Source organism: Perognathus longimembris, chromosome 1, assembly GCF_023159225.1.
Source record: "Perognathus longimembris pacificus isolate PPM17 chromosome 1, ASM2315922v1, whole genome shotgun sequence".
Taxonomy (NCBI): Eukaryota; Metazoa; Chordata; class Mammalia; order Rodentia; family Heteromyidae; genus Perognathus; species Perognathus longimembris.
The window spans coordinates 379641-406087 of record NC_063161.1 but is presented as its reverse complement, the minus strand read 5'-3'; the positions used below and the strand labels follow the sequence as shown (position 1 = coordinate 406087).

The window sequence follows — 26447 nt, the reverse complement described above, 5'->3', positions numbered from 1 at the left end:
CAAACCTCAGGGACAGTATCCAAGCCCTGAGTTTAACGAAGCCTCAGACTGCACCAAAAAAAAAAAAAAAAGGAATGGAAATTTCTTGTGTAAAATGTACCTCAGAGGGTGAAGAAATGGAATTGTATAATGTCAAAAAAAAAGTTATTGTTTCAATCAGAGGGTCACAAAAAAGAGCTGAAAAAATGCTTAAGCATGCTCTTGAGTCTGTTTGCGAGGCCAATGAGAGACTAAGGAATGAACTCTGGGCCTGTCCTTACGGAGAGGCACTGCATGGGACCCGGCGATATGGAAAGACAATGCCCTCACTCTGTAAGGCTGCTGCTGACCTCCTACCTCCTACCATCTCCACTCTCTCTGAGGAGCCGCTATGTGTCCCTCCACCTGTAATCTTTGTGGAGGACCCTCACACAGCTTCGTGGGAGCTATGAACACGCTTCCGGCCATTCTCCCAGAAGTCCCCAGCCTCTGGTAGCAGTGAGCAGCCACTTCTGACTCTCGACCAGATCCTCAATAAAAACAATCAGAAATGATCCTCCCCCCCCCCCAAAAAAAAGGAGGAAAAATAAAATTTCAGCATCAAAAAAAAAAAGAGCAATAGTACCTCCATAACCTAAGGGACAATGAAGTCCAGGAAGGAAAAGAAAAAAATTTAAGAATCAGTGGTAGTCTAAAATGTTATGAAATTCAATGAAAATTAAATATCACCTTACAGATCTAAAAGGTTTAAGGAGCTTCAAAGCAGGATACAAAGAAAAGAGTGTGTGTGTGTGTGTGTGTGTGTGTGTGTGTGTGTGTGTGTGTGTATACCAAATTGCTGAAACCAAAGATGAAAACTTTAAAGGTGAAGAGGGGAAAAAAAGGCAACACCATATTTGTACCCCTGTGGGGTACAAATCAATGTTCTGCATGAAGAAACAGATTCTAAAATGTTCAGAGTTATTTTCAAGATCACTGGATGGAGAAGGAAGTACAAATCTTCTCACAGTCAAGATCTAAGTCCCAGGGGCTGGGAATATGGCCTAGTGGCAAGAGTACTTGCCTCGTACACATGAAGCCCTGAGTTCGATTCCCCAGCACCACATATATAGAAAATGGCCAGAAGTGGCGCTGTGGCTCAAGTGGCAGAGTGCTGCTGGCCTTGAGCAAAAAGAAGCCAGGGACAGTGCTCAGGTCCTGAGTCCAAGGCCCAGGAATGGCCAAAATAAATAACTAAAAAGATCTAAGTCCCAAGTCCCAGTTTTCTGACCACTTAGCCCCATGATGAACCACCCAAGGAGGCAGGACCACCACAGGGCGGGAAATGCTGCCCTCTCTACTGACTAACCCCCATACACCAATAAGCCCATTACCAACCAGCTCAATGGGCTCCTCTGCCCTTGTTCCACTTTTTTTTTTCCTTGCTAGTCCTGGGGCTTCATCTTTAGGCCTGGTCCCTAGTCCCTGAGTTTTTTATGTTCAAGGCTAGTACTCTACTACTTGAACCACAGCTCTCACTTTTTTGGTGATTAACTGGAGGTAAGTCTCACGGACTTTCCTGCCCAGGCTGGCTTCAAACCGTGATCTTCCGATCCCAGCCTCCTGAGTAGCTACAAGCGTGAGCCACTGGCACCCAGCCTTTGTTTCATCTCAATTTTTTTTTTCATCTTAATTGTTGATGTTGAGGTCTCCCACCAGGGATGGATGGCAGAGCAAGGGGCAACAATGTACATCAGAAACCCAGAAGAACCGCGCTAGCGTAAGGGCAAGAAAGGCAGATGGCTTGGCAGAGTAGAGGAATGGTTCCTAGAAAAACCCTGTCTTTGCTGAAGGTTGACTCCTAGGTAATGCCTGGCCACAAAAAGCCAGTTCTTGCACTAGTGTGTGGATGTGACTTGTCCCCCAAAGGCTGTGGGCTGTGTGGGGGCTTGGCCTTGGGAAGTGATGGAACTTCTAAGAGCCAGGGCTGAGCAGGAGGCTTTTAGGCCACTGGAGAAGTCCCTTCAAGGAGTTCCTTCTTGGGGAACTCTGAGGCAATTCTGAAAGGGCTATTAAAGGTTGAAGCTCACCTAGCCCTCGAACTCCTTGAATGTGACCCTGGGTCCTGCATGTACTTTTACCATCACCATCTGCTACCATGTGACAGAGGCCTCACTAAAAGCGAATTTAGCTAAATAAACCTCTTCACACAAGTTAGCCTGCCTCCAGTATGTCATCATAGTGACAGAAGGCTCAAGGTTAGGGGAAGCACACATAACACCCTCAGCCAGAGCTCACAGTCATGAGACTTGGGGGTTTGTGACAAGTGTCTTCACTACTATCTGCAAACATCCATCAAGCATGGGGTGGGGACATGGAAACCACCACAGCTACCCCAGGCCAGTAGGCAGTTAGTTCATGTGGTGGAGGACGGGGCAGGGCCAGTGCAGCCCAAGGGAACCAGACTGGCACAGACGCACGCATACATGCACACATGCCTATGCATACATAGGCACGCTGGGCACGTGTCTGACACAGCAGGACAAGGGGCCCAGGCCCCGCTGTGCTCTTAGCACCACATACCTCAAGCAGGCGTGAGATGGCATCTGGCTGGACTCGGGGGCGGCTGTCATAGCAGGGCCATACCACTCGGCGCCTACTCTGGGGAGCACCTCCATCAGGCCGTTCCTCTTCTGGGGGCTCAGGGGGCCCCTGGGCCAGCTCCCAGTCGTAGGGAGGGCCCTCAGCCAGTGTCTCCTCAGTGTAGAAATCCCACACCTTCAGGTTTGACACGTTGCTGTAGGGCCGCAGGACCTGGGGGTAAGCCTGGCGTTGAGAAGCTGGGCTGGGCAGGAGCCGCCAGCCCCAGCCAGGCCCCACTCACCTCGGTGTCCTCAGGCGCATACGTGTAGTTATAGAACACAGGGGTCCTCTTACTCAGCCGGTCCACATACTCCCAGACAGACCTGCATGCCAGCTGGCCCCTGCGCTCACCCTTCTCCTCGTACAGCAGCCCTGTACAGGGGTATTTTTGAGCCTGGGCCTCTCCTGTCCAGACAACGATCCCTGAAACACAACTCTCCCGCCCACATACCCAGCTCAATGCGCTCATAGTCAGAGTCCAGCAAGAAGGTTCGGAAACGGCGGGATGCATGGTGGTAACCGAGGAACTTGAGGTAGAACTGGCTGAACTCAAACTCCATGGGGAACTGTAGGTGGACCTGCACACCACCAGGTCAGAGGTCAGAGGTCAGATTAGGGAGCACAGCCCACGTCCACCCACACAGCCCCTTGCCCACCTGGTATACACAATCCAGGAACTGCAGAAATACAGGTGTGAAGCCGCTACTTTGGCCAGTCAGGGTGTGGGCCCCACGATGGCTGAAGCGGTGGCCGAAGGACAGCCACTCCTTCTCCACCAGCAAGCGGAAGCCCTCCAGGGTGCGGTAGAAGGGGTCTGAGAGCAGCTGCACCAAGGACACCACCTGCGAGCACCGCCGGCGGTCAGGAAGGCACCGGGAGACCCTGGCCCACCCTGTTCCTGCGCGCGCCACACACCTGCGTGGTGATGTCCCAGCCGTCCTCAAGGCTCACCAGGACAGAGGAGCCCGAGTCCAGAAGCTCCACCACCAGCACCGAGATCTGCAGCAGCTTATGGATCTGTGAGGGCAGGCAGTCCTTGGGCCCCACCCTGCTGGGCGTCCAGTGCTCACCCTACCAGGTATCCTCAGATCCACCCCACCAGGCGCCCACAGTGCCCAGGGGAGGCTGGCAATGTCCCCAGGCGTTGGTGGGTACAGCACTGGATGGACGGACACATTGCTAGAGTCATGCTGATCACCGTTTTCCCCAGCCAGTTCATCACAGCACCCACACATAGCCAGGTCTCCCAGGAGTGAGGAAGAAGATTCAACAGAAGTCCCTGTCCTTGAGGAACTGGCAGTCAGTCCCATCTCTGAGCCCTCTAGCATGCACAAGACACCAGTGACGTGCTCACCCCTACGCCCCAAGTAAGAACAAGGACCAAGAGGGCCCTGCCTCATACCTCACACTATATGAGTTGCCTGCAGGCTTCCCCAAACACCCCTGTCACTGATGACATGTCCAGTCCCAGGCACCCCGCCCCCATGTGGAAGTTGTGGCCATCACTTCTCCTTCAGTGCCCATTGCTCCAATACACAAAGCCAGGTGCCTGCCACTTGGCTCTGGTGGAGGTGGGCTTGGAACCTGCTGGGCAGAGGGGACGGGTGCTGCAGAGACCTGGGTCAGCCACTCGGACTCCTCCAGTGAGCGTAGGAAGGAGGCTGAGCTGGGCTCAGCAGCAGGGCAGCCGGGAACACAGGCCTTCAGCAGTTTCTTGAAGCTGGCCTTCACCTGCCTGACCTCGAACACCTCAATGGGTACAAGCTCCCACTGCTGCAGGGGATCTGGTCGCACACCCTGGGAAGAGGCCAACCAAGCATGTGAGCCATGCCCAAACCCTGTGCCCCCAACCTGGCCCATGCCCCTACCTAGTCACCTTGAGCTGTGCTTTGTCCCCAATGATATATAGGGCTGCACGATGAGGCCGCAGGAAACCTGGATCAGGGGGGGCCCCGTTGGCCTGCGGGGGACTCAGGACATCTCTGCCAGCTAGCCGGGAGCCCACATCCGTGCCAAGCCCACTGCTGCGCCCACTGGCCCGAACACTGCCCCACTTCCCTGCGGAAGAGAATGCAGGTGAGTGGTAGAATGGGGCCAGGTCACCACTCACCTGGGGCTGGCTGGACCTGGCCTCCAGGGGGAGAACGAACCCATCACACATGGTGAGGAGGAGGGCTGGAACACAGATGCCGAGCTACATGGGGGATGGCCTGTGTTAGTACCTGAGGTAGGGTTTGGGTGTTAGCCAGGTAAGTAACCAGGGCTAGAGGGATGGGTCAGTTATGCTGTCTGTCACAAAGGGACAGTTAGTGCCAGGTGTGAAAGGAGACATTAGTGACCGAGAGATGGCTCAGTTCACACTGGGGGGCCATCAGTGCCAGGTAAGGGAAGAGCCCCTGGTACGGTACCTCGGGGCGCAATCCGTCTGGAGGCCGAGGCCGCCATGGGGTTGGACAGCGTGGTGACCCTGGCTCTGGGGCTGGGCACTGGAGGCACAGCAAAGAGAAGGCTCAGACCTGGCCCTGGCCCTGCCCCTGGTTGCCAGAAGTTCCCACCAAGCCCTTCTCCCAGGAGCCCTGGAACCAGCAGATGTTGGCACCAAGTCCTAAATCCCAGAAGAGAAAAGGAGGAGCCTTGTCTGCTCCAGGCAAGAGGCTTCCCCATAGTGGGCAGCCAAGCAGCAGAGGCTCTATGATGCTGAGAAGGTCAGGGCTCAGAGTCCTGGGCTCTCTCTCAACAGCTCAGAACACCCATGCTCTTGAGTCCCTCTTCAAGGGCACTATTTCTCTCAGACCCAGTTTCCTTAGTTCCGGGTGGGCCTGCTGTGACCAGCTTTGTCTAGAAGTGCTCAAACCCTGGCAATGCCATAGGCTTGCTCAGGACATGGCGTAGGAGGGACCTGAGAGCTGCAGTTCTTACATGCCTGGAGGCTTACAGAAGAGGGAGACAGCAGGGCCAGGACAGGACTGTTCAGTTCAGGACTCAGGCAAATGTAAGCTCTGGAACAATGCTGGTCAGGCTTATAAGCCAAGACAAATGTGATCAGGAGGCCTAGTTGTTTGGCCTGATCAGCAAAAGCTATGAGGGGCTTGGGTCACATGGTGGTCTGAGCACCAACCTACCTCAGTCTTACCTGCCTATGCGGAGCACTCACACATAGAAAAAGGTGCAGTGTAACCTCTATCCATCATGGCCCAGCACAATGCCAGCCAGCCAGCCAGCCAGGCCCTGCCTTCTCTTGACATTCACACTGTTGTATAGCACAGTCTACCAGCTCACAATGAGGGTAGCATAAGCCTATTTAAGATGCTAGATGAATTCAGAAGTAAAGCTGAGGGCAGCCAGACCTTGGCCCAACAAGAGGCAGCATCAATGGGGCTGGAGGAGGTAGGAGATGCCCTAAGGACACCAGGGAAGGTGACAGTGCCAGGGGGCTGACACATCCTCAGGAGAGGATGCTGCCAACTGGGAGGCAAGGAAGCACTGAACATAATTCAGACTTAATTGCAGTGAAAGCAAATATTTCTGATGGAAGATTGAGGCTGGGTCAATTTGACCTGTCCCTGAGACAGTGTCTCCTGATGACCACGAGGGCAAACTTGCTGCCCTGGTCCTTGGCCCCAGTGCCTTGCAAATGGTCATAAAGGACAAAGACTGAGAAGTACTGCTACAGGTCCAATGAGTGAGGAAGCTCTAGGTTGAGGAGTCCTGAATGGGACAGAGAGGAAGGCAGCCAGATAGGAACTGCAAACCCAGACAGTCAGCACACAGAAGCCAGGTGCACAGACAAGAGAGACTGAAGGACATCTAGGCTGCAGGATGGCTCTGCCCATGGGCGATACTACCAGGCCCTGAAAGCCACCAATGAACACACTGTGCTCCCAGTAGCTGAGGCCACACAGGAAAACATAGCCTATGACCTTGAGAGAAGACTAAGGATAGAAAGAGGCAGTTGATTGACATGCAGCTACCTCTTGAGTACACAGGCTGGGCCAGAGGGACTCATTCCCCAAACCAGTCACCAATCAGCCAAGGACAGGCTGGCCTGTGAGGTTGGTGAGGTTGGGCTCTGTTGCTCTCAGAAGCAATGCCTGGTGCTGAGATAGGCACCAACCACCGAAGACCCACAGAGGAAGGTAACACATGGCCTGTTGTGCAGGGAGGCAGCTGGAGTTGTGAGCCTATAAACCAACCCTCAAGGGAACAGCCTCTATCAGCCATGCTAAAAAGGATCAGCCAGATAGGGCATGAATACCAAGACAGAGTCCTGGGGAAGACAGGGGCCAGACCAGGGTGTCAATGGGTCAAGCGTCAAGAAAGCCAAAGGGATAGAAGCTGCTAGATAAAAGTATGGTTCAAATGGTAGAGCACATGCTTAGCAAGTGAAAGTCCCTGAGTTCAAACCTCAGCACTTAAGACAACAACAAAAGAAGCTGACAGGCTGGGAATGTAATTTAGTGGTAGAGCGCTTGCCTAGCATGCATGAAGCCCTGGGTTGGATTCCTCAGTACCACATACACAGAAAAGCCAGAGTGGTGCTGTGGTTCAAGTGGTAGAGTGCTAGCCTGGAGCAAAAAGAAGCCAGGGACAGCAGCACCCAGGCTTTGAGTTCAACAAGCCCCCCAGGACTGGCAGAAAAAAAAAAAAAAAAAGCTGCCATCTCTGCCCCACATATCCCTCCCTCTGCCGTGTGCCCACTCGCCTTGGTTTGGAAGACAGCTTTATCTCCTGTCTGAATGTTTCTCTCAGTGCTCAACATCCAAAATCAGTCACCTGCCACTGGATATGTTCTGTCCTCTTGCACAGTAGGTGCTAAGCAGGACACACACATAGCACTACGGTCTTGGCACTAACACCTGGACCAGCCATGAAGACACTCTACAGGCTAGAGTCAGTGCCAGGCACCGAAGGCAGGCCTCCATCCAGGGTGAGAGCACACACCTGACCTCCCAAACCTGGTGCCTTCTTTTAAAAAATGGTCCTCATATGGACGGAAGGCATCTCTCACAATTACCACAGCAAGTCCCGGGCAAAGCGGCAGGAGCCTTACAGGCAGATACTAGCACAGGGTGCAAAGGCTGACCTGGCTTCCCCCCTCATTGTGCACAGGGTACCATGAGATGTATGTGTTGGGAAGTGAAGACAGGAAGAATGATAGAGACAGAGACACCAACACAGACAAGGCCCAGAGTCAGAATGGGTCAAGATGGGAGGGCAAGCAGAGGGCAAAGCAGCACTAGGTAGAGGACAGACAGATGACTCTAAGGATGCTTGAAGGGCTGTGAGCCACATCAGACATGGTCATGTGTGGTTGCCAATCTAGCAGACCCTAGAGGCCTCTAGCAGCTACCCTAGTTTAGGAAAGATGAGGTTGTAGACAGGATCGTGGCCAGAGCAGATAGGGGCTCAGGATACTCACCTGGTCTTGGCAGCTTCCTGCTCTGCCCCCCGCCCCCATGGTACCCAGAAGGGTCCCTCTCCACCCCCAAACATTCCTGACCAAGGCCATTATTGGTCACTAGCTTACCCACCATAAACACTACCATAGGCTCCTCTCCCCTCCCCTCCTCTCCCCTCCCCCAATCCTTGTCCCAGACCCACCACCCACCTGTTAGTGCCCTCTCACCATGGCTACTCATGTGAGCTGAGGAAAAGCCACTGAGTGTGTTTCGTCCTGATGAATCAGCATAGCGGGGCATAGAGCTGACCACAGCCTGCAGGTACTTCTCCTGCTCCAAGCTGCTGGAGTCTGCCTGGGACTGGCCTGGAAAAGGAGAAGGAGCTGGAAGGGGGCAGGCAGGCAACCAGGGTGGGCAGACGAAGGCAGAACTAAGGTAGGGTACCTGGAGAAGGTGCATTCTGGGCCTTGAAGAGGCCAACAACACCCTTGCCATGCAGGCCCCCGGAGCGCAGCAGCACGGCCTTGGAGCGCCCACTGCGCCAGCAGACCACAGGGAAGCGGTTCTGGCGATAGCAGCGGGACACACGTTGTAGAGCATTGTCCTGGATGCTCTGGGGAACGATCAGCAAGCCTGGATAGCTGCAGGAGTTGGACACCTTGTGAGGGGGGCTGCAAGGCCTTGTCTCATGCCCATTTTTGGAGCCTCACAAAAGCAATAAAAGAGAAGCCAATGGGGTGGGCACAAAGGAGCAAGTTCAAGGCTTTCCAGATCTTTGTGCTCAGCCAGGTGCTCTATCAAGCCCTGAAGCCCAGTCCTCTATCCTTCTTTCCATGTGCCTTGTTTGGCCATATGGCAAGCAGAGAAGGTGCTATGCCCAAGCACTGCCTGACCACCCCAGCCAACCCTGATCAAGTCTCACGGTATATCCTGGCCAGCCCTCACCTGCGACAGATGGCATACATGCGATTGACAGGGGAGATGCGAAAGGGCTCAGACTTGGCTCGGCTAAGGCTGTTGCTCAGGGTGCCCAGTCCAAGGCGTTGGTAGTCACGGCAACATGCCCGCTCCACCAGGCTGCTCATAGTCATACGGTCTGAGGGCTTCAAGGCTGAGGATGGGGTCAGCGTGCTGGGTTCCAACTCCTCCGACACTATGCAGTCCGGGACACAGGAGTTATCAACCCAGAGACGCCCTCCAGGCTGACCCCAGTCCTCCATGAAGGAGAGCCATCAATGACAGAGACCAGCCAGGTGTCCCTAACCCCATCCTCACCGGAGATCTCATCCTCCTGGTCCTCAGGGGGTGGCTGGCCCCGGTGCTCCCAGCTGGGGGGGTTATATTTCTTCCGAGTAACATACTGCCGCCCAATGGTCTTCTTGGCATTTTTCACCAGGTTCCGGGACAGGGTTCTGCACGTTGAAGGGCCAGAGGAAGTGAGAGGAGGAGAAACAAGAGCCTGGGCACAGAAGTTTGGGAGGCCTAGTTCCCCTAGCCCTGGGAATGCAACTACATACCTGAGAGAAGGACCTTTGTCTTTGGCAGCCCGTGATGGCCGGCCAGGTGTGTGGGTGGAGCCCAGGGTGAGTGCAAAGGTGCCCCGGATGTCTGGAGGGTACCGGAGCTTATGCAGCTGTTTGCGGAAGAGCTCAGCACTATCAGACCCCACCTCCTCATCAAAGGCCATTTTCAGCAGCTATGTCAGAAAAGGAAGCCCTCAGAGTTCTGAGTGGCCACCAAGCCCTTCCTCAACCCTAACACTGCTGGGTATGCTGGCTCCCTTCCCTTGGCAGCCAAGCCACAGAAGCAGAAGCCTTAAGGGAAGGCCTAAGCCCATGTAACTTAGGGTCCAATGTGTGTGCAAACTGTGTAAATGTCAGTGGCTGCACAGCAAGATCTCAGCTCAGAAAGCACACCTCAGATTGGACTCAAGAGTCGGTGTTCCAGAGGCTGGGAATGTGGCTTAGTGGTAGAGTGCTTGTCTAGCATGCATGAAGCTCTGGGTTCTATTCCTCAGTACCACATAAACAGAAAAAGCCGGAAGGGGCACTGTGGCTCAAGTGGTAGAGCACTAGTCTTTCTTTCTCTTTTTCTTTCTTTCTTTCTTTCTTTTTTTTTTTTTGCCATTCTTGGGGCTTGAACTCAGGGCCTGAGCACTGTGCTTAGCTCCTTTTGGCTCCATGCTAGCACTCTACCACTTGTGCCACATCAGCACTTCTGGCGTTTTCTATATATGTGGTGCTAAGGAATCAAACCTAGGGCTTCATGTATGTGAGGCAAGCACTCTACCACTAGGCCATATTCCCAGCCCAGAGCATTAGTCTTGAGCACAGAGAGGCTCAGGGACAAAGCCTAGGCCCTGTGTTCAAGCCCCAAGACTGGCAAAAAAAAAAAAAAAGTCAGTGTCCAATGGAAACAGTAAAGATGCAAAAGTCAGTGTGTTACTGGGCAGATACTGTCAAGCTGAGAGCCACAGTAAGGGCCCAATTATCAACCTGTTAGCAGGGCCACAGGCAGAAAACAGCTTCAAGGGATAAACTGGACACAGTGGACAAAGCCCTGCTGTACCTGGAATGTGCAGGACCGCAGCTGCAGTCCATCTTGGAGAAGCTGGTCTACAGGGGTCTGGACACTGAGGCGCTTCTCCTTGGTCAGTGCAGCCACAGGGAAGGAGCGGACCACCACCTGCTCCCCCACTTACAAGGGGCCAAGCAGTTAGAAGGAGGGGAAAGGGAGAGGAACAAATCATTCTCAGAGTACTACAGTTACAGAGCTCCTGAGTGGGTGGGAAAGGAATACACATCTCCCATAGGGCCCCACCTACCTAAACCTAAGAAAGGGGAAAGAAGAGTCAGGGAAATCCTACCAACCTGAACCATCTGGTGGAGGGAAGGGTGGAGCCAGAAAAAAGGTGTAAAGGCTCACCTAAGGGATCAGTAGGCATCCCCGTGAAGATGACCCGGTACGTGGTAAGGAACACAGCGCCTTCGGCTGGTAGCAGTGCAGGACCCCCACCACTGCCCCCTGCCCCCTCCTCACGCCCATCTGGCAGCAGGTAGACTCGCAGGCCATCCAAGACACACTCCTCCCCAGGCAACAGGCGTGGCCGCAGCAGCTTGGGCTGCTCAGAGACAGGAGTTGCACCTCAGTACATGGCGCAGACCCATGGCACCTCCACCCATCCATCAGACCGCTGCTCACCTTCTGGATAGGGGGCAACCTCTTACTTTCACGGTGCACAGCCTCCAGGGTTTCGATGTGCATCTGGACAATGTCTAGGGAGAGCAGGTTTCACATCCTGGACCCCCACAGCCACCCACCTGCAAAAATGCTTCCATGCCTAGAACCTCCATACCTGGTACCATGACATGCAGCCCTTTGAGGTGGTCGCTGGTGACCCCACTCTCTGTGCAGACCTTGTCCACAAAGCGGTTGATGAAACGAACCACAGCCCCAGCCACATCACAAGTTTCTGCATCTTCAAAGCCACTTTCTGTGTCATAGCTCTCAGCCATACTACCTGCCATGCTAGATCAGAAGGTTGTATGTGGGCATCAGCCCTAATCCCATCATACACCCCCAACCCAAGTCCCACCCCTACCTGTTGGTGACCAGGCTATTGCTGGCACTCTCCAGGTCTCCTAGCCCTGCACGTTCCCGAAGAAGGCGGCTTTTGCTACTGTCCAGAGGCAGCAAGAGGTAACTCATGCGATTGGCATAGTGGATGGCCTGACTGAAGACTGTGCTCTCCTCCTTCTGCACCAGTTCCTGTTGCTTCTCACGGCTCAGGGTTGGCCACAGGCGCCGCTGCTCTGAAGCCACATCCAAGGCAGAACGTTCATCCTCCTGAGACTGTACTTCACCAACCTCCTGCCATGGCACCACAGTGGGTAAGCTGGGACAATTGTGCCACCTCCCATAAGCTAGGGTCATGCTTCCTCTTCCCCACAACAGGCCACCTGAGACCACCCAGGACACCCTACTTACCTGGGAGGGGCTTCCCAAGTCCTCAGAGGTCTCCAGGTAGAGGGCCCGGATGTGGGTTTGCACATCCCCATAGAACATGGCCTCCCAGAACTGTGGTGTACTCCACACTACGTGCTCCTGCACACAGCTATACGCAAACTGTGTCACTCCTGGGCTCAGCTTCTGCAGAAGTGGGGTTGGAGAGGTCATGTGCATGCACCCAGGAAGTGGCTAGAGGGAAGACCCAGAACCCTCCCAGCACTCACGCGGCAGAAGGCTGTGACCAGGGGCAGCAGGGCAGCTGCGATGCCATGCTCATCCAGAGAAGTACAGTCCTGTGAGCAAAGCCATCGTCTATTCCATCTCTGTAGCCTCCGCAGACCAGCACCTCATGTCATGGTCACCTGAACCCTCTTGGCTCAGTTCCTCAGAGTTGCCTCAGGTCTCAAGGTCAGCTAGACTCCCCCATTCTCTGCCGTTCTCTGTGGGCCACGGAGCCCCTTCCCAGAGCAGAGATCCCTTGGGCCCACTCCACTCTCACCTTAAGATCAGCATCTCTCCCAACTGTCATAGTCCGAGGGAGACTCAAGAAGCCTGCCCACCCCACTCACATGTCCTATCCCAGGCAGGAGTGGGGCTGGCCTCACCTGCAGGCAGCAATTCATCATGCGGACAACAAAGTCAAACTGCTGGTGGTCCAAGACTGCTCGGTTCTGCTGCACATGCAGATGGAGCTCCTGAGCAAGGCAGCAGCGGGCAGCTCGCCCCTTCAGGGCCCTGAGCACCGCTGGGAGCAGCTGGGGGTAGAGGCAAGGAGGACATGGGGTAGAGGGTAGCCCAGTTAGAGACCCCCATTAGGTGCTGAGGGGGAGTGTAGCAGATGCCAAGCTACACCCCAGGCCATGGCCTCAACTCCAAGCACAAAGGAAACCCAAAAGCCATACAGGTCAGCATGTGCCCAAGTTCTGGGTTTTACTAAACAAAACAGACTAAAGCTTCCAACAGACGAGGAATTCCACAAGTGACAGTTAATGAGGACGAGGACATAAGATGCAAGTACTGCCCACTTCCAAGCCAGTGTGGAATGTGTTCTGGAGAAAGGCCTTCAAGGACTGGCAGCTGCTTAGTCTGCTGGGGCTGAATCTGAAATGCATGAGCTTAAGCAGTACAGGTGTCATGTGGCAAAGGCCCCATAGGAGGGCTTGGGCTTCAAGCTTATTCTACTGTTGCTGTCCTAAAACCATGGGGAGCCCCACAGGAATATCATACAGCTCTGAAAAACTGGCTGGCATGAAGGGAACAATGGCCTGTAAGTGGTTTGTTTTCTACAAACTCAACAAAGACCACAACACATACGGGTTGGTTTGTTTTTAGGAAAAAGACACAAAAAACTGAAATGAAAGCTTGATAGATGAAAGAAATATTTAGGGTCTCCCAATTTCTAAAAACTGATGGAACATTCCCACTGCTGGGTTTTCCCAGAAGGCCTGCTGCCCTGTAAGATGAAGGAGGGAAGATCTGGAGCCAACCTACACCCTGCCATCCCAGCCAACTCCAGCTATGCACAGGTGAGCAGGGCCCTAGCAAAGGCTCTGCATCCAAAGACTTGGAAGTAAGACCCGAGCCTCTTCTGAGAGCTGCTGCCCGAAACCCAGGTCTGAGGTCCCACCCAGCAAGCCTCACCTTCTTGGCCTCAAGCATCTTCCCCTCAAACACATAGGAGATGCAGTTCCGAACCACCTCCAGCCGGCGGGCACTGTTGACGTGTGGCCCGCTACACCGCTCAAGTATGGCCGCTAAGGAGAGACAGGACATGCTGGCCCTGACCCCCAACTCCTGACCCCACACCCACTCTGGGTCAGGCTCCACGTTACGCACTCATGGGAGGCCCAGAGGGCACAGTGGTCTTCCTCTCTGCCTTTACGGCTGGGGGTGCTCCCTGCATCTTGGCTGCAGCTTGGTCTACAATCCACTGCACAGTGCCCTCATCCAGTCGGGGGAAAGGCCGGGGTGCCCGTCGCAAGTGACTAGCCTCACCTGGCCTTTGTACTTTGTGCATTGCCACAGCTGGGTATGGGTTCTCCTAGGGCAACACAGGCAGATGGTGGCTAGAAGGCCAGGGAGAAGGTGGTACCATACCCTCCCCTCATGCTGCCCACCATACATTCTTATAGAGCTGCTCTGCCAGTTCCTGGACGTGACGCAGAATACGCTGGGGGTGGTTCTCATCTGCACGAATCCGTGCTACCTCATGGGCCACCAGCTGGTGGAAGAGGAGGCAGAATGAGGAGGGGCTGGTGGGCAGGTGGGGGAGAGTCAGGTGGACAGGCAGGAGTGAGAAGACCCACCTCATCAAACAGGTCTGTGGGGCGGTAGGGGACCCCACGTTCTGACACAAAGCCTGCAAAGGCCATGCCCTCCAGTACCTTCATCAGGAAATCATCCTCCACCAGCCCACGCTGGCCCAAGAAGGCTGCCTGGGAGAACACAAGGAAATCAGCCCCTCAGGGGTCCACAGAGTGCTCACCTTCTGCCCTACCCCCACACGAGAGGCCCACCTTGTGGAAGCGGATGACGGGCTCTGGATGGATGCGGACAATGTGCAGGCACCAGCGGTAGCCCTGCAGGAGCTGAGCAAAGAGCCGAAGAAAGACAGCACGCAGCTCCTTGTCCTGGGAACACAGAAAGCGCAATAAGTGCCTGGCCCACTGGCACCACCTAGTACCCTCGGGTGCTTCTCCCTACTCCCACCCAAAGTTAGGGGAGGGCTACCGTAGTGTACTTCTGCTACCACCTCCAACCCTCCACAGTACTCCATATAAACAAGTGGCCCCTGTCTGGTACCCTCAGAGGCCTCCTCACCAATGCCGGTTCTCAGCTCCTTAACTGGTGCCTGCAGACTGGCGTGTGCTCACTGCACAACCACCACACCTAACTGCGTGAAGCCCCTTTGTGCCCAGGACCCTTCCTGCCTGAGGTGGGCCTGGAGGTGAGGCCACAGTGCATCCCTGCCACAGCCCAGCCATCAGCGGAGGCAGACCTGAGGGATGGGGGAAGCAGGGGGCATAGACTGAGGTCCCACACCAAAGCAGCAACAACCCTCACCTGCATCTTCAGGGAGGAAGTCGATGATGTGGCAGGGGGAAAGGCAAGGTCAGCCAACTCCAGCTCTGGATCCAGGACCTCAACAGAGGGGGAAAAGAAAGCTGCACAGAAGTCTTAGGCTATGGGTATCCTTGCCAGGAAATGACTCCCACAGACCCCAGCTTCACCCTGTTCCCCACCCTCACCATGCTCAAAACACTGTGGGTCTGGCTCTGCAGTGGCTCTGGAAGAGGTGGAATGTGCACACACTCAGGGACAGTCACCGTCCCTCCATCAAGATCAGCAATAATCACATCCAGCTGTGAACCAAGGGGAGCAACTGGTGAGGGGCCAGAAGGCCAGGGCATCAAGGCAGACACAAGCCACAGCCCTTACCAGCTCCTGGGTCTCTGCCTGGAAGGCTGCATTGACTCCAATGATGAAGGGTGTGGGTGTGCTGAGGACCTCCAGCAGCTGCGCCGGCAAGATGGGTACATAGGTGAAGCTACAGCAAGTCCAGAGGACACAGTGAGCCCCAGAGGATAGGGCGGGTTGGAAGGGTCAAGAAAGGCCAAGTGGAGGGTCTGGGCAGAGGGGTACCTGTATCTAAGAGGGAACAACAGTGCTAGAAGACCCCTGCAAGCATCTGCAAGCCGTTGGTAGCTCCGGGACAGGAAAAGGACTTTGTGCTCCGTGAGGGCAGCACAGAACAAAGACAGCACGTTGGTGATACCTGAAGAGGACAGGCTTGATGTGAGCCCTATCTCCTTGCCCTGGGCACACAGCAAATACCTACATCTCTGACCACCAGCCCCAGGACAGGAAGCTGGGGAGCGAAGAAACAGTCATGCTCACCGAGCTGGCGGAAGAGCAGGGCCACGCTGCAGCGACTGACAGGCAGTGAGTCTGCCAGTGGGGTCTGGATGACTTGCCGGTCACCAGCACCCAAAGAAATGGTTCTCTGTAGAAATAAAATGGCCGAAGCTTAGCAGTTTGGACCAAATTCAAGTCAGCCCAGAGCTCTTGGCCCCAGGCGGGTCCTGGTAGGCTGAAAGACCACAAGGTAGAACAGGCTAGGATAACTAGAGGGAAAGGCCACACCCTGCCTCTGCAGGCAGAGCACGGCTGCAGAGAAAACTTAAGGCAGGGGGTGGCTGCCTGTGGCCTGGGTGGGTGGGGGCAAGGCCTGGGTAGGCAGAAGAAACAAAGAATCCATACCACTCCTTCCTCAACAGAGTCCAGCTGCACAAGACAGGCAGAAAGACACAGTTAGACACCCTCACCACACAAGGCACAGAGCAGGGAGTGGACAGACAAACTGACACTAACATGCAGAGACAGGCACACAACCAAGGGTCCTGAGAACAGACAAGAGAGATGCTAGGTCTGAGGGCACAGATACAAGAGCCAGGTGAGCAGCAGGATGGAGAACAGGTAACCAATGACAACACAGAACAGAAGGGAGAGCTGATGGCCTTCAGCCATGCTCAGCCAACGAGACTACAAGAGCCCACCAGGCATTCATCCATGACTGCACCAGAAAGCCTGTGACACCAGGTGTCCTCCATACTCACCTGTGAACCCCCAGCCAAGGGGACAGTGCATGTCAACAGGTTCCCAATAACATTCTCCAAGCACACATTCAGGCCCTCCACGTGGATGGCATAGATGAGACCGAGGCTATTCTGCAAGGTCAAGACAGAGAACAGTGGTACAGCAGACAAGAGCACCCCGTGTCCCACACTGCTGCCATGGCAGGCCATCTCACCCTGAACACTTCTGTGTGGTCCAGTCGTGACACCAGCACTAGAGTCTTGGGAGCAAAGAGCTGGCTAGGCGGGGCTGGTGCTGTAGGCGACAGTCGTGCCTGGCCTCCCTCGTCAGCCTCCTCTTCCCTCTCTGTAGCATTCTCAGGGCATACTGCTTCCTGAGGACAGAAAGCCCATTCTCCTGACTCTTGGCCAGGTTATCCCATGAGCCAAAGGAGAGGGCATAAGTGACTCAGACAGACCTGGCCCACCAGCTGGCCATTGCCCATGCTGTACCCCAAATCTCTCACTGACCTGTGTGGGCTCTGCTGGCTCCCAGAAGGTCAAGCAGGCGCAGTAGTGCCGCTCAGAGTTGATGTCAGTGAGGACAGCAACAAAGAAGGTCGGTGGATTCCTCTCAGGACATAACTGCCACCCACTAGGCTGGCAAAACTGCAGGGAGGGCTCAGCAGTCAGCTGCTAGACCCACACCTGCAGCAGGAAACAGCCCACCTGCTCCCATCAGCTGCCTTCAAGCATCTGGACAGCCAGGGCCTGGAGTTTCGAGTCTCATCAGCAACCCCTCACTTAACCAAGTGAGAATACCTCACCTCCCAGCCTTAGATCTCCTGATGAAAGGAGTAAAAGCCTCAACTAGGGTGAGGATCAGGAAAGACACTGTGGCCACCACCATGACAAGTGGCAGCATGAAATAGTGATGCAAGTACCAAGCACCCTGCCTGTTAGGCTTGCCATCACCTGCAGGGGGCCTACTTACAGTTGCACTGGCAGTAACCTGGGGGCAAGAAGACATACACACACACACACACACACACACACACACACACACACACACACACTCTCATTCTCTCTCTCTCTCTCTCTGCCTCCCCTACTCACCAGTTCAATGCCCTGTGGGAAAGGGTTGTCCTCCCAGTCCTTCTCCGGGAAGCGCTGCAGAATCTGGCCCTGGCCTTCCCCACTCCCTGAGGACAAGAACAGATGGTCAGAGCACCCTTCTATCTCCCAGTTCTCCACTCCCACCTTGCCAGGGCTGAAGGCCACACAACCCAGAGTGGAAATGTCTTCCTCTCATCTAGCACCAGACCAGCCTCATCTCCTAGATCCACTTCTCTAAAGTAGTTCTGAGTAGACAAATAGCTAGGCAACCATAGAGCCCAGGACTGCCAGAGGGCAGGGAGAAAAGCCCCCAGATCTCTGTAAGCCCTGATGTTCCCATCCCTGATGCTCCTATCCCAAGCCTGACTTCACTGCATCAGCATCATGTGTTAGAACTCTCTACTCCACACCCAGATCTGATCACTGTCTAAAACACCCACCGCTACCACACCCAGGACCTGATCACTGTCTACACCTCCCACTACCACACCTAGGACCTGATCACTGTCTACACACCCCACTACCACACCCAGGACCTGATCACTGTCTACACACCCCACTACCACACCCAGGACCTGATCACTGTCTACACACCCCACTACCACACCCAGGACCTGATCACTGTCTACACCTCCCCCACCGCTACCACACCCAGGACCTGATCACTGTCTACACCCCCTACCACTACCACACCTAGGACCTGATCACTGTCTACACGCCCCCCCCACTACCACACCTAGGACCTGATCACTGTCTAAACACCCCACTACCACACCCAGGACCTGATCACTGTCTATATCCCCACTACCACACCCAGGACCTGATCACTGTCTATACCCCTACCACTACCACCCCCAGGACCTGATCACTGTCTACACCCCTACCACTACCACCCACAGGACCTGATCACTGTCTACACCACCACTACCACCCCCAGGACCTGATCACTGTCTACACCCCCTACCACTACCACACCTAGAACCTGATCACTGTCTACACCCCCATCACTACCACACCTAGGACCTGATCACTGTCTACACCCCTTACCACTACCACACCTAGGACCTGATCACTGTCTACACCCCCCAACCACTACCACACCCAGGACCTGATCACTGTCTACATCCCCACCACCACACCCGGAAACAGCTTCAGGTCAAGTCCACATCAGTGGAATAGAGTTCTGGTCTGGAACTCAACCCCACAGAGCCAAACCAGAAGGCAAAATGAGGGCCACAATGGAGTGAAGAGTGAGGATGTTCAGGACCAGCCTCTGCCAGGTAACAGCACCATTTGCATTGCAGGATTCATGGACAATGGACTAGGTTATGGTGGCACTCACAATTCAAAAGTCACCAGAGGCTGGGGATATAGCCTAGTGGCAAGAGTGCCTGCCTCGGATACACGAGGCCCTAGGTTCGATTCCCCAGCACCACATATACAGAAAACGGCCAGAAGCGGCGCTGTGGCTCAAGTGGCAGAGTGCTAGCCTTGAGCGGGAAGAAGCCAGGGACAGTGCTCAGGCCCTGAGTCCAAGGCCCAGGACTGGCCAAAAAAAAAAAGTCACCAGAGGGGCTGGGAATATGGCCTAGTGGCAAGAGTGCTTGCCTTCTACACATGAAGCTCTCGGTTCAATTCCCCAGCACCACATATATGGAAAACGGCCAGAAGGGGCACTGTGGCTCAGGTGGCAGAGTGCTAGCCTTGAGCGGGAAGAAGCCAGGGACAGTGCTCAGGCCCTGAGTCCAAAGCCCAGGACTGGCCAAAAAAAAAAAAAAAAAAAAGTCACCAGAGAACAAGTCCTGCATTCAGCTTGGAGACTCAACCCTGCTGACCCCACCCATAGAAGAAGCAGGGACAGTGATATGAGGATGCTCAGCACAAAGTCTTCATGGATCTCCAAATCCCAGAGAACTACAGTGTATAGCCTATGCCTCTAGGCAGGCTCACATCCACTCAGCCTGGTCAACCTGCCAGCAGCCCAAGAGCACACATTCCCCAAAGCCTCCTAAAAGCAGAGGAGCTGGGCCAGAATCTTAGATGACCACCCACTGCTGCAGAGTCATAGAGGCAATGCCAAAGACATGAGCATTGAGCAGGTTTCTGCTAAGCTGGAGGCAGCAGGATGCCAGGGAGCAGATTCTGACTCACAAAACCTCAGCTTCCTGCTCCCCAGTCCCCTCCACCACTGACACTCTGCAGGTGATAGGCAGGAGGGAGCAGGTGTCTACTGGTAGCATGCCTACTTCTTCTCAACCCATGCACCTGCACCATCAAGATCCCCGCCCCACCCCCACCCCCCGTGGGGTCTTTCAGGTCCCATTCCCAAAGGCCACTCACAACAGGCCTGGGCAACTCACAGGCACTCACTCTCTGAGTTGTGGCTCCTCCCCCAACCCACTTCACCAAGGGCTCCTTGTGCTCAGTCCTAAACCACCATCTGGGCCCAGCCCTGGCTGGCACCCAGGGCTCACCCAATTCTTGCCATGAGGCAGCAGGCAGAGGAAGGAAGAGGAGGTGTGCAGACATGGACAGCAGCTTCTACTCTGTAGCCTCCCCACAAGAGCAGACAAGACCCACAGCCTCTCCTCTCAAGGGAGTGGGCACAGAGAATGGCCATCATCCACTGCTACTCTCCCCATCCCACTTTTGTGAAATGCCAATTCCAACTTCACACTAGGCCTTAAAATCCTCTGAGGGCTCAACTCTCAGAAGAGCTTCCTCTCCTGAGTTTTCCCACTGCCTCATTAAGGGTAGATGAATTGACCAGTACCACTGGGTATTCCCCTTGAGCTCCTTCACTGTGCCTTGACAGCTCCAGACTTGACCTTTAGGTCTCAGACAGGTATCCCCTTCCTCTGGGAAGCTCTCTGGTTGAGCCTGGGCAACAGGGTCCTAAGAACCTCCCTCCTTCCAGCAAAACTCTGGAACAAGTGGTGCACCTGTCACAGGCTAAGCCAGTAGGCAAGCTCCAGTGCAGGCATAGACCACAGCCTAATTAGGACTTGCTGAATGCATAGACCCAGTTACATGACCATCCTCCCCACACCCAGCTCTACTCACACCCCACAAATAAACAGGTTCCTCAGTCACAAGTCCACAACAACTTCCGGAGCTCCAAGGCATGACAGGATACAGCAAGTCCTCCAAGAAAGGTAGGTACATCATGAAGAAACCCTGCGGCTCTCCCTTCTCTAAGACCCCAGCCTACAGCTTGGCTGCTGGCCAGCATGTGGGGGTGGGGGAAGGGGAAAGAATCTTGTCATCTTCCCAGTGTCTTCAAACCATTCAAACTCTGGCCACAAAGGTAATCTGCAATGTCTGAGTTACTTGCCCCACCAGATCCCTGCCCACTGTGTGATAGGCAGGAGAAAGGCCCACAGTGCCAGGAAAATCCCAACAGCATAGCCATGCATCACAAAGCAGTGCTCTTTCTGAGTGAGGAAGCAAGGTCTGCTGAAGCACAGATGCAAAGTTCCTGTTTCCCCACCACAGAGGTGGGGGGAAACCCACCTAAGGGCCACACTGGGGTTCTTGTCCTCAAAGCTCCTCAGTAAGCACTTCCTTCAGCAGCCATCCCAGTGCAGGCTTACAGGCAGAACACAGACCGCTCACTCTGTCATCTGCTGGCAGCACCCCATCACCAGTGCCAGGCTCTGATGCCTGGAGGGCCAGCTGGGGCCACTGTGCACTGTGGGAAGGCAGACAGGACAGCAGCCTCCTTTGCGCCCAGCCCTCTACCACCATCCACTGGATAACAGCCATCTACCTGTTGCCTGGGATGAGCCCATCTATAAGAAGAGAAGCAATAAAGGGGGGGGGGGGTGACACCTTCCTGCTGCTCCATCCATCAGACCTCATCATGTAGACATACTGGCCCAGGTCAGCAGAGGACATGTACAAAGGGAGCCTGCTTCTTCTTTGTCTTCCCTTAACCTATTGCGCCACCCCATAGTCAGACCACACAGCTCTGATAAAAAGACCCAGACCCCTTCACACTCCCAGGTGGAGGATGGGAGGCAACTGAGGCATCCCAAAACAGCCCCAACCTGCTCCAGAGGGAAGGGAAGAACATGGGTGGGGACAGTAGATGGGACCCAAGAATGTAGCCAGCTCATCACCATGAGGACTGAAAGAGGTCAGGCCACAGGACAGAAGGCTTTATTCTCAGATGCTGGGAATCCAGTCCTTCCTCCCCAGCTGCAACAGGGGGCCCGCTGACCAGTCTTAAGTTAAATATCTCTCCTGCTTCCAAAGATACCACAGCACTTCCATGCTGCACTCAGTTGACCACTACTGAGGGCTAGACAAGGGTCATGGATCTGGTCCTTGAGCTATCCCCAGATACAGGCCAGAACATAAACAGAAAGTTCTCCCTGACTCAGTAGGTAAGGCGTCTGCAATGAGCATCCTCTGAGCTGAACGAGTCACACACAGCCCGGGCATTCACCTTCCCTAGACCTTCACTAAGAGGTCACTAGCTGGCAACCACCAGCAACCAGGATGCTCTCTCAGGCCAGACCATACACTCAACCTAGACAGTTGATACAGAGACGCTCAGCACGAAGCAGTTCCAGGCGGAATGTTCAGATACAGGCCAAAAACAAAAATGATCTTCCCACTCATTCCTCAACCTAAAATACTCTGAATCCTTGTCCTGATGTCCTAGGCCTGCCAATATGTGAAGTGTTCTTGGCCTCCCTCAGAAGCTCCTGTCATATTTTTGCCTGGAAGTATTCACATACTTGATGCTCGGACATGAAGATACAATCACTACTTGAAGCCTTTCACATGTTTGTCACAACCTTCACAGTAGCCTAGGAGGTTAATATCGCTCATTCCATCTCCAGATGAGGACCACAAAGCAAGGAGAGCCCAATGACTGGCCCAAGGTAAAAGAGCTATGGAGTGGCTCCACTCCATGCTCCTGCTTCAGGTGCCTTTTGGTCCCCTGTACCTCCACCTGTACCCTGCCACTTAGTTCTGCATTCAACTCATGACCAAGGTTTGTCCCCCACAGGGATGAATCCTTCTAAGGGATGCACTGAGATTGGGTGGTCAGCAGCTCTAATCCCAGAAAGCAGTGGTTTGGGAACTCCATGGTCCCCTATCCCTACGAAGTAATTACCACAGGAATCATTCCTTCATATCATTCAAGTTTAAGTAGACACCTTGAGCTCCTGTCTTCTATCCTGTCCTACTCAGAGGCCAGAAGTATCTACCCCTTGTCACAGCTAGCTTATTCACAGAACTCACCTATGCTTCCTTATCTGTTGGTCACACATTCACCCTCAACCCTGCCTCCTCTCACCTGGCCTTTCCTTGCAGTCTCTGCTTCAAAGGCCTTCCCTCCTTCCCATGTCCTCACCAGTATCAGCCTCCAAGCCTGCTCTGCTCCTGCTGCTCCTGTCCTAGCTCCCAGTTCAAGGCCCCTCATGGTACAGCAGCCCTCAGCCAGTCTTGTTCCCCCAGGCAGCCCTGAATTCTCATGCAACCCTCTTCCACAGACGCTACGGCCTTCTTATTGCCTTCCACATGTTCTTGGAGCAGAGGTTCTCCCTCTGAGACCAGTACACTGATGGCAAACCTGCTGCACACAGAAGACAGGGAAATAAGGACTGTGCAGTCTTTGCTTTGGAAAATTCTCTCTCTGAAGGAAAGACAGATGCTTATGACTGATGGTGCAATAAGACATATACTTGGATAGATGAAAGTAGAAAGAAGGGGCAGATGCTGAGTGAGAAGGTACTTAGGAGGATGTGGAGACAGGAAGCTCTCTTCAAGAGAGCAAAAAGTGTGTAAGTCTGAGGGAGGAGGTAGCAAGCTTGACAAGAAATGTACTCACTACCTTACATATATAATTGTACATCAGCTTGACAATCATTTTTTTAAGTGTACAGGGTCCAGCGAATGGAATACTGAACAAAGGGACAGTCCAGGTAGAGGTTCGGCTCTAAGACAGGCAAAGAGGAAAGTTCAGATCCTCTGGTAGTTCAGAACACTGGTAGCTGAACTGATAAGAAGCAAAATAGTGAGGGGAAGACTCAATCTCCCCTCTAGGTATTGAGAGCTAGCTCTAGCTTGACCATACAGCTGTCCCCAATGACACACTACCTCTCTACTGTTGGGATTTTTTTTTTTTTGGAGGGCGTGTCCAGTTGTGGGGCTTGAACTCAGGGCTTGGGCACTATCCCCAAGTTCTTTTTGCTCAAGGCTAACACTCTACCACTTTGACCTACAGTGCCACTTAGGGTTTTCTGGTGGTTATTCGGAGATAAGAGCCTCATGGACTCTCCTGCCTGGGCTGGCTTTGAACTGCAATCCTCAGATCTCAGCCTCCTTAGTAGCTAGGATTACAGGTGTGAGCCACCAGCTCCTGCTTTACTGTTGGGATTTGACAGCCTGAGTGGGTCTCTCTCTGTGCTGACAGAGCAGCACTCAACTTCTCTGCGCCTGATTCTGCTCTACAGATGGGAGCAACAGAAAGGCAACCTCGGTGGGCTGCTGGGAGAAAAAAGTGAGATCATGAACACGAAGGGCTGTGCAGGGCCTGGCACACACTGAGCACACTAGCCAACACCCCAACACTGCTGTCTCCATGGCTGCTGATGTCACTGCCAGGCTGTGTTCTCCTACTCCACAAGCTGAAGGGCTTGGGTGCTGACTCCACACCATCAGTACCTTGTAGACAGCAGCACCAGGCACCACGCTTACAGGGCCCGACTCCGCAGGCCAATCACCAGGAATGTTTTCCCACCTGAAGTTCTCCAAGTTTCAGCTCAACTCCATCCCCTCCCACACCGTCACTAAGCCTACTTGAGGCTCCGGACTCCGCACCCGGTCAGAGGAGGGGCTGGCAAGCCAACGACCCGTTTTCCCTCCACACACACCACCAGCAGATGGCCAAGGCAGGGCGCGTCCATCCCACCCAACCGGGAGCCTGAGGAGGCCGAGCTGTCCCAGGGTCCTCCCACCTCCCTGGAGGAGGCCTCACGCCCCCGCCCGTCTCCGTGGACCGACACAGGTACCCAGGCGGCCCTTACGGGCTCGGCGGCCCCTGTCCCTCGCCGGCTGCCCTGGCCACCGCGCCGGCCAACAGCCACCGAGGCTCTTCCCGGTCCCCCAGCGCTCGGCCCCTGGCGCCTGGCGCCCGGCCCCAACCCTGTCGTCGGGCTCTGGCTCTACTCCTCAAGCCCAGGCCCTCCGCCCGGCTCGGAAATGCCGCCTCGGGCCTCGTCCCCCAGCTCTCGGTCGCCGCACTCACCGCGCGGGTGCGGCCCGAACGCCACCAGCACGAAGTAGTCCGCGAGCCGCGCCATGGCGAAGGGCGCGGGGCAGCCCGAGGGGCGCGGACCGGCTCCGCGGCTCCGGGACTTGAGAGCGGCGCGCTCATGGCCCGGCGCCGGCCCTGGGCCGCGCACCCCGAGCACCCCGGGCCCGCTCCTCCGCGGCGTCAGCCAGCGCTTCCGCCGCCATCTTCCCAGCCAGCCGGCCCGCCCGGCCTCGCCGCGCGCCTGCGCGCCCGCTCACCCCGCCCGCCTCCGTGGGCGTGGCCCAGACGGAGCTCCACCATTGGCCCATGGGGCGTGGGCGGGTCTCGCGGGCGAGTCCCCGCCTACCACCTCCCGCGCCCCGCCCCGGGGCCGCCCGGTGGGAGGGCGATGCGGACGGTGGCTCGGGCGGGTCAGAGGACGCGGGCTAAACCCTGGGCCGAGCTCGCCGTCCGGCTCTCGCGCTGTCGGCGGAAACCAGCAGAAGCGGCCAGGGTCCAGCCTCCTCGGACTCCCACACTGGACGATAGAGGAGGGGCAGAGCCGACGTCCAACGTCTGCCGACTTGGCAGTGGCCCAGTCAGAAGAGGGCTGGGCATATCCCGGAGCCCCCACTGGGTGGGGTGGGACGCCCCACCCTGGTCATTCGCCACGCTGCACGTCCGCTGTGAATGGCTGGGTCCCTTTTGGGAAGGCCGAGACCTCCCCAGAACCAAGGGCCAGCCAGGGGTCCCCTCGGGGTTGCAGGAATGGGCAAGGAGACACAGGAGCCTAGGGCAGGACATTCCGGGAGAGGCCAAAGGGCATGGCTGGGCTCGTTGGTAGATGAATTCGAGTGCTGCAGGAACTGAGGAGCTACTGCCATCCCCGATTTCCATCTCCACCTGCAGCTGGATGATGAATGAAACCAAACTCAAGACAGAGTGAGACACGTGTGGTGCCACAACAGCCTGTGTTCCCAGCACTTGAGAGGCTGAGACAGAAGAATCATGAGTTCTAGGCCCGCCTGGACAACATAGCAAGACTGTGTTAATTAAAAAAAAAAAAAAAAGTGACAAGCCGGGTACCAGTGGCTTATACCTGTAATCCCATCTACACAGGAGGCTAGGATCTCAGTTCAAAGCCAGGCCAGGTGAGAAAGTCCATGAGACTTTTCTCAAATTAACCACCAAAACTGTAAGCGGAGCTGTGGCTAAAGTGGCTGAGCACTAGCCTTAAACAAAAAAAAAAAAAAAAGAGAAAATACAAATTACCCAAACTGAACCAAGAAGATATGTCAACTAAATAAGCCAATAACATACAATGAGATAGAGGAAGCAATCAAAAGGCTTCCAATAAGGAAAAGCCCCAGCCCGGATGGGTTCACCATGGAATTCTACAAGACATTTAAAGGAGAATTAATATCCATACTCCTCAAGCTCTTCTGTGAAATAGAAGCAGAGAGAGTTAGCCCAAACTCATTCTATGGAGCCAATATA

General features: G+C 54.8%; 1 protein-coding gene across 3 annotated transcripts in view; it reads right to left on the bottom strand.

Moving 5' to 3' along the window:
• The window catches only part of Sbf1 (SET binding factor 1), a 30304-nt gene extending 5085 nt beyond the window's left edge, over window positions 1-25219 (bottom strand). The window contains exons 1-36 of one of the 3 annotated variants that reach the window (XM_048353589.1): window positions 24963-25219; window positions 17699-17784; window positions 17114-17251; window positions 16819-16977; window positions 16625-16735; window positions 15906-16011; window positions 15651-15783; window positions 15447-15555; window positions 15257-15370; window positions 15072-15149; window positions 14525-14638; window positions 14315-14443; window positions 14131-14229; window positions 13845-14049; window positions 13650-13762; window positions 12614-12763; window positions 12233-12301; window positions 11988-12149; window positions 11602-11870; window positions 11356-11528; window positions 11202-11275; window positions 10926-11121; window positions 10569-10696; window positions 9518-9696; window positions 9276-9412; window positions 8946-9153; window positions 8445-8641; window positions 8228-8365; window positions 5010-5087; window positions 4478-4659; window positions 4219-4398; window positions 3517-3618; window positions 3258-3443; window positions 3053-3179; window positions 2843-2973; window positions 2542-2772 (exon numbers count right to left, since the gene is read on the bottom strand). In XM_048353589.1, coding sequence (XP_048209546.1) covers window positions 2542-2772; window positions 2843-2973; window positions 3053-3179; window positions 3258-3443; window positions 3517-3618; window positions 4219-4398; window positions 4478-4659; window positions 5010-5087; window positions 8228-8365; window positions 8445-8641; window positions 8946-9153; window positions 9276-9412; window positions 9518-9696; window positions 10569-10696; window positions 10926-11121; window positions 11202-11275; window positions 11356-11528; window positions 11602-11870; window positions 11988-12149; window positions 12233-12301; window positions 12614-12763; window positions 13650-13762; window positions 13845-14049; window positions 14131-14229; window positions 14315-14443; window positions 14525-14638; window positions 15072-15149; window positions 15257-15370; window positions 15447-15555; window positions 15651-15783; window positions 15906-16011; window positions 16625-16735; window positions 16819-16977; window positions 17114-17251; window positions 17699-17784; window positions 24963-25017 — 5046 coding nt within the window. In that variant the 5' untranslated portion in view covers window positions 25018-25219. The remainder of the gene's footprint in view (window positions 1-2541; window positions 2773-2842; window positions 2974-3052; window positions 3180-3257; window positions 3444-3516; window positions 3619-4218; window positions 4399-4477; window positions 4660-5009; window positions 5088-8227; window positions 8366-8444; window positions 8642-8945; window positions 9154-9275; window positions 9413-9517; window positions 9697-10568; window positions 10697-10925; window positions 11122-11201; window positions 11276-11355; window positions 11529-11601; window positions 11871-11987; window positions 12150-12232; window positions 12302-12613; window positions 12764-13649; window positions 13763-13844; window positions 14050-14130; window positions 14230-14314; window positions 14444-14524; window positions 14639-15071; window positions 15150-15256; window positions 15371-15446; window positions 15556-15650; window positions 15784-15905; window positions 16012-16624; window positions 16736-16818; window positions 16978-17113; window positions 17252-17698; window positions 17785-24962) is intronic. The other 2 variants (XM_048353600.1, XM_048353595.1) reach the window with 2 other exon arrangements.
• Window positions 25220-26447: the final 1228 nt, after the last annotated feature.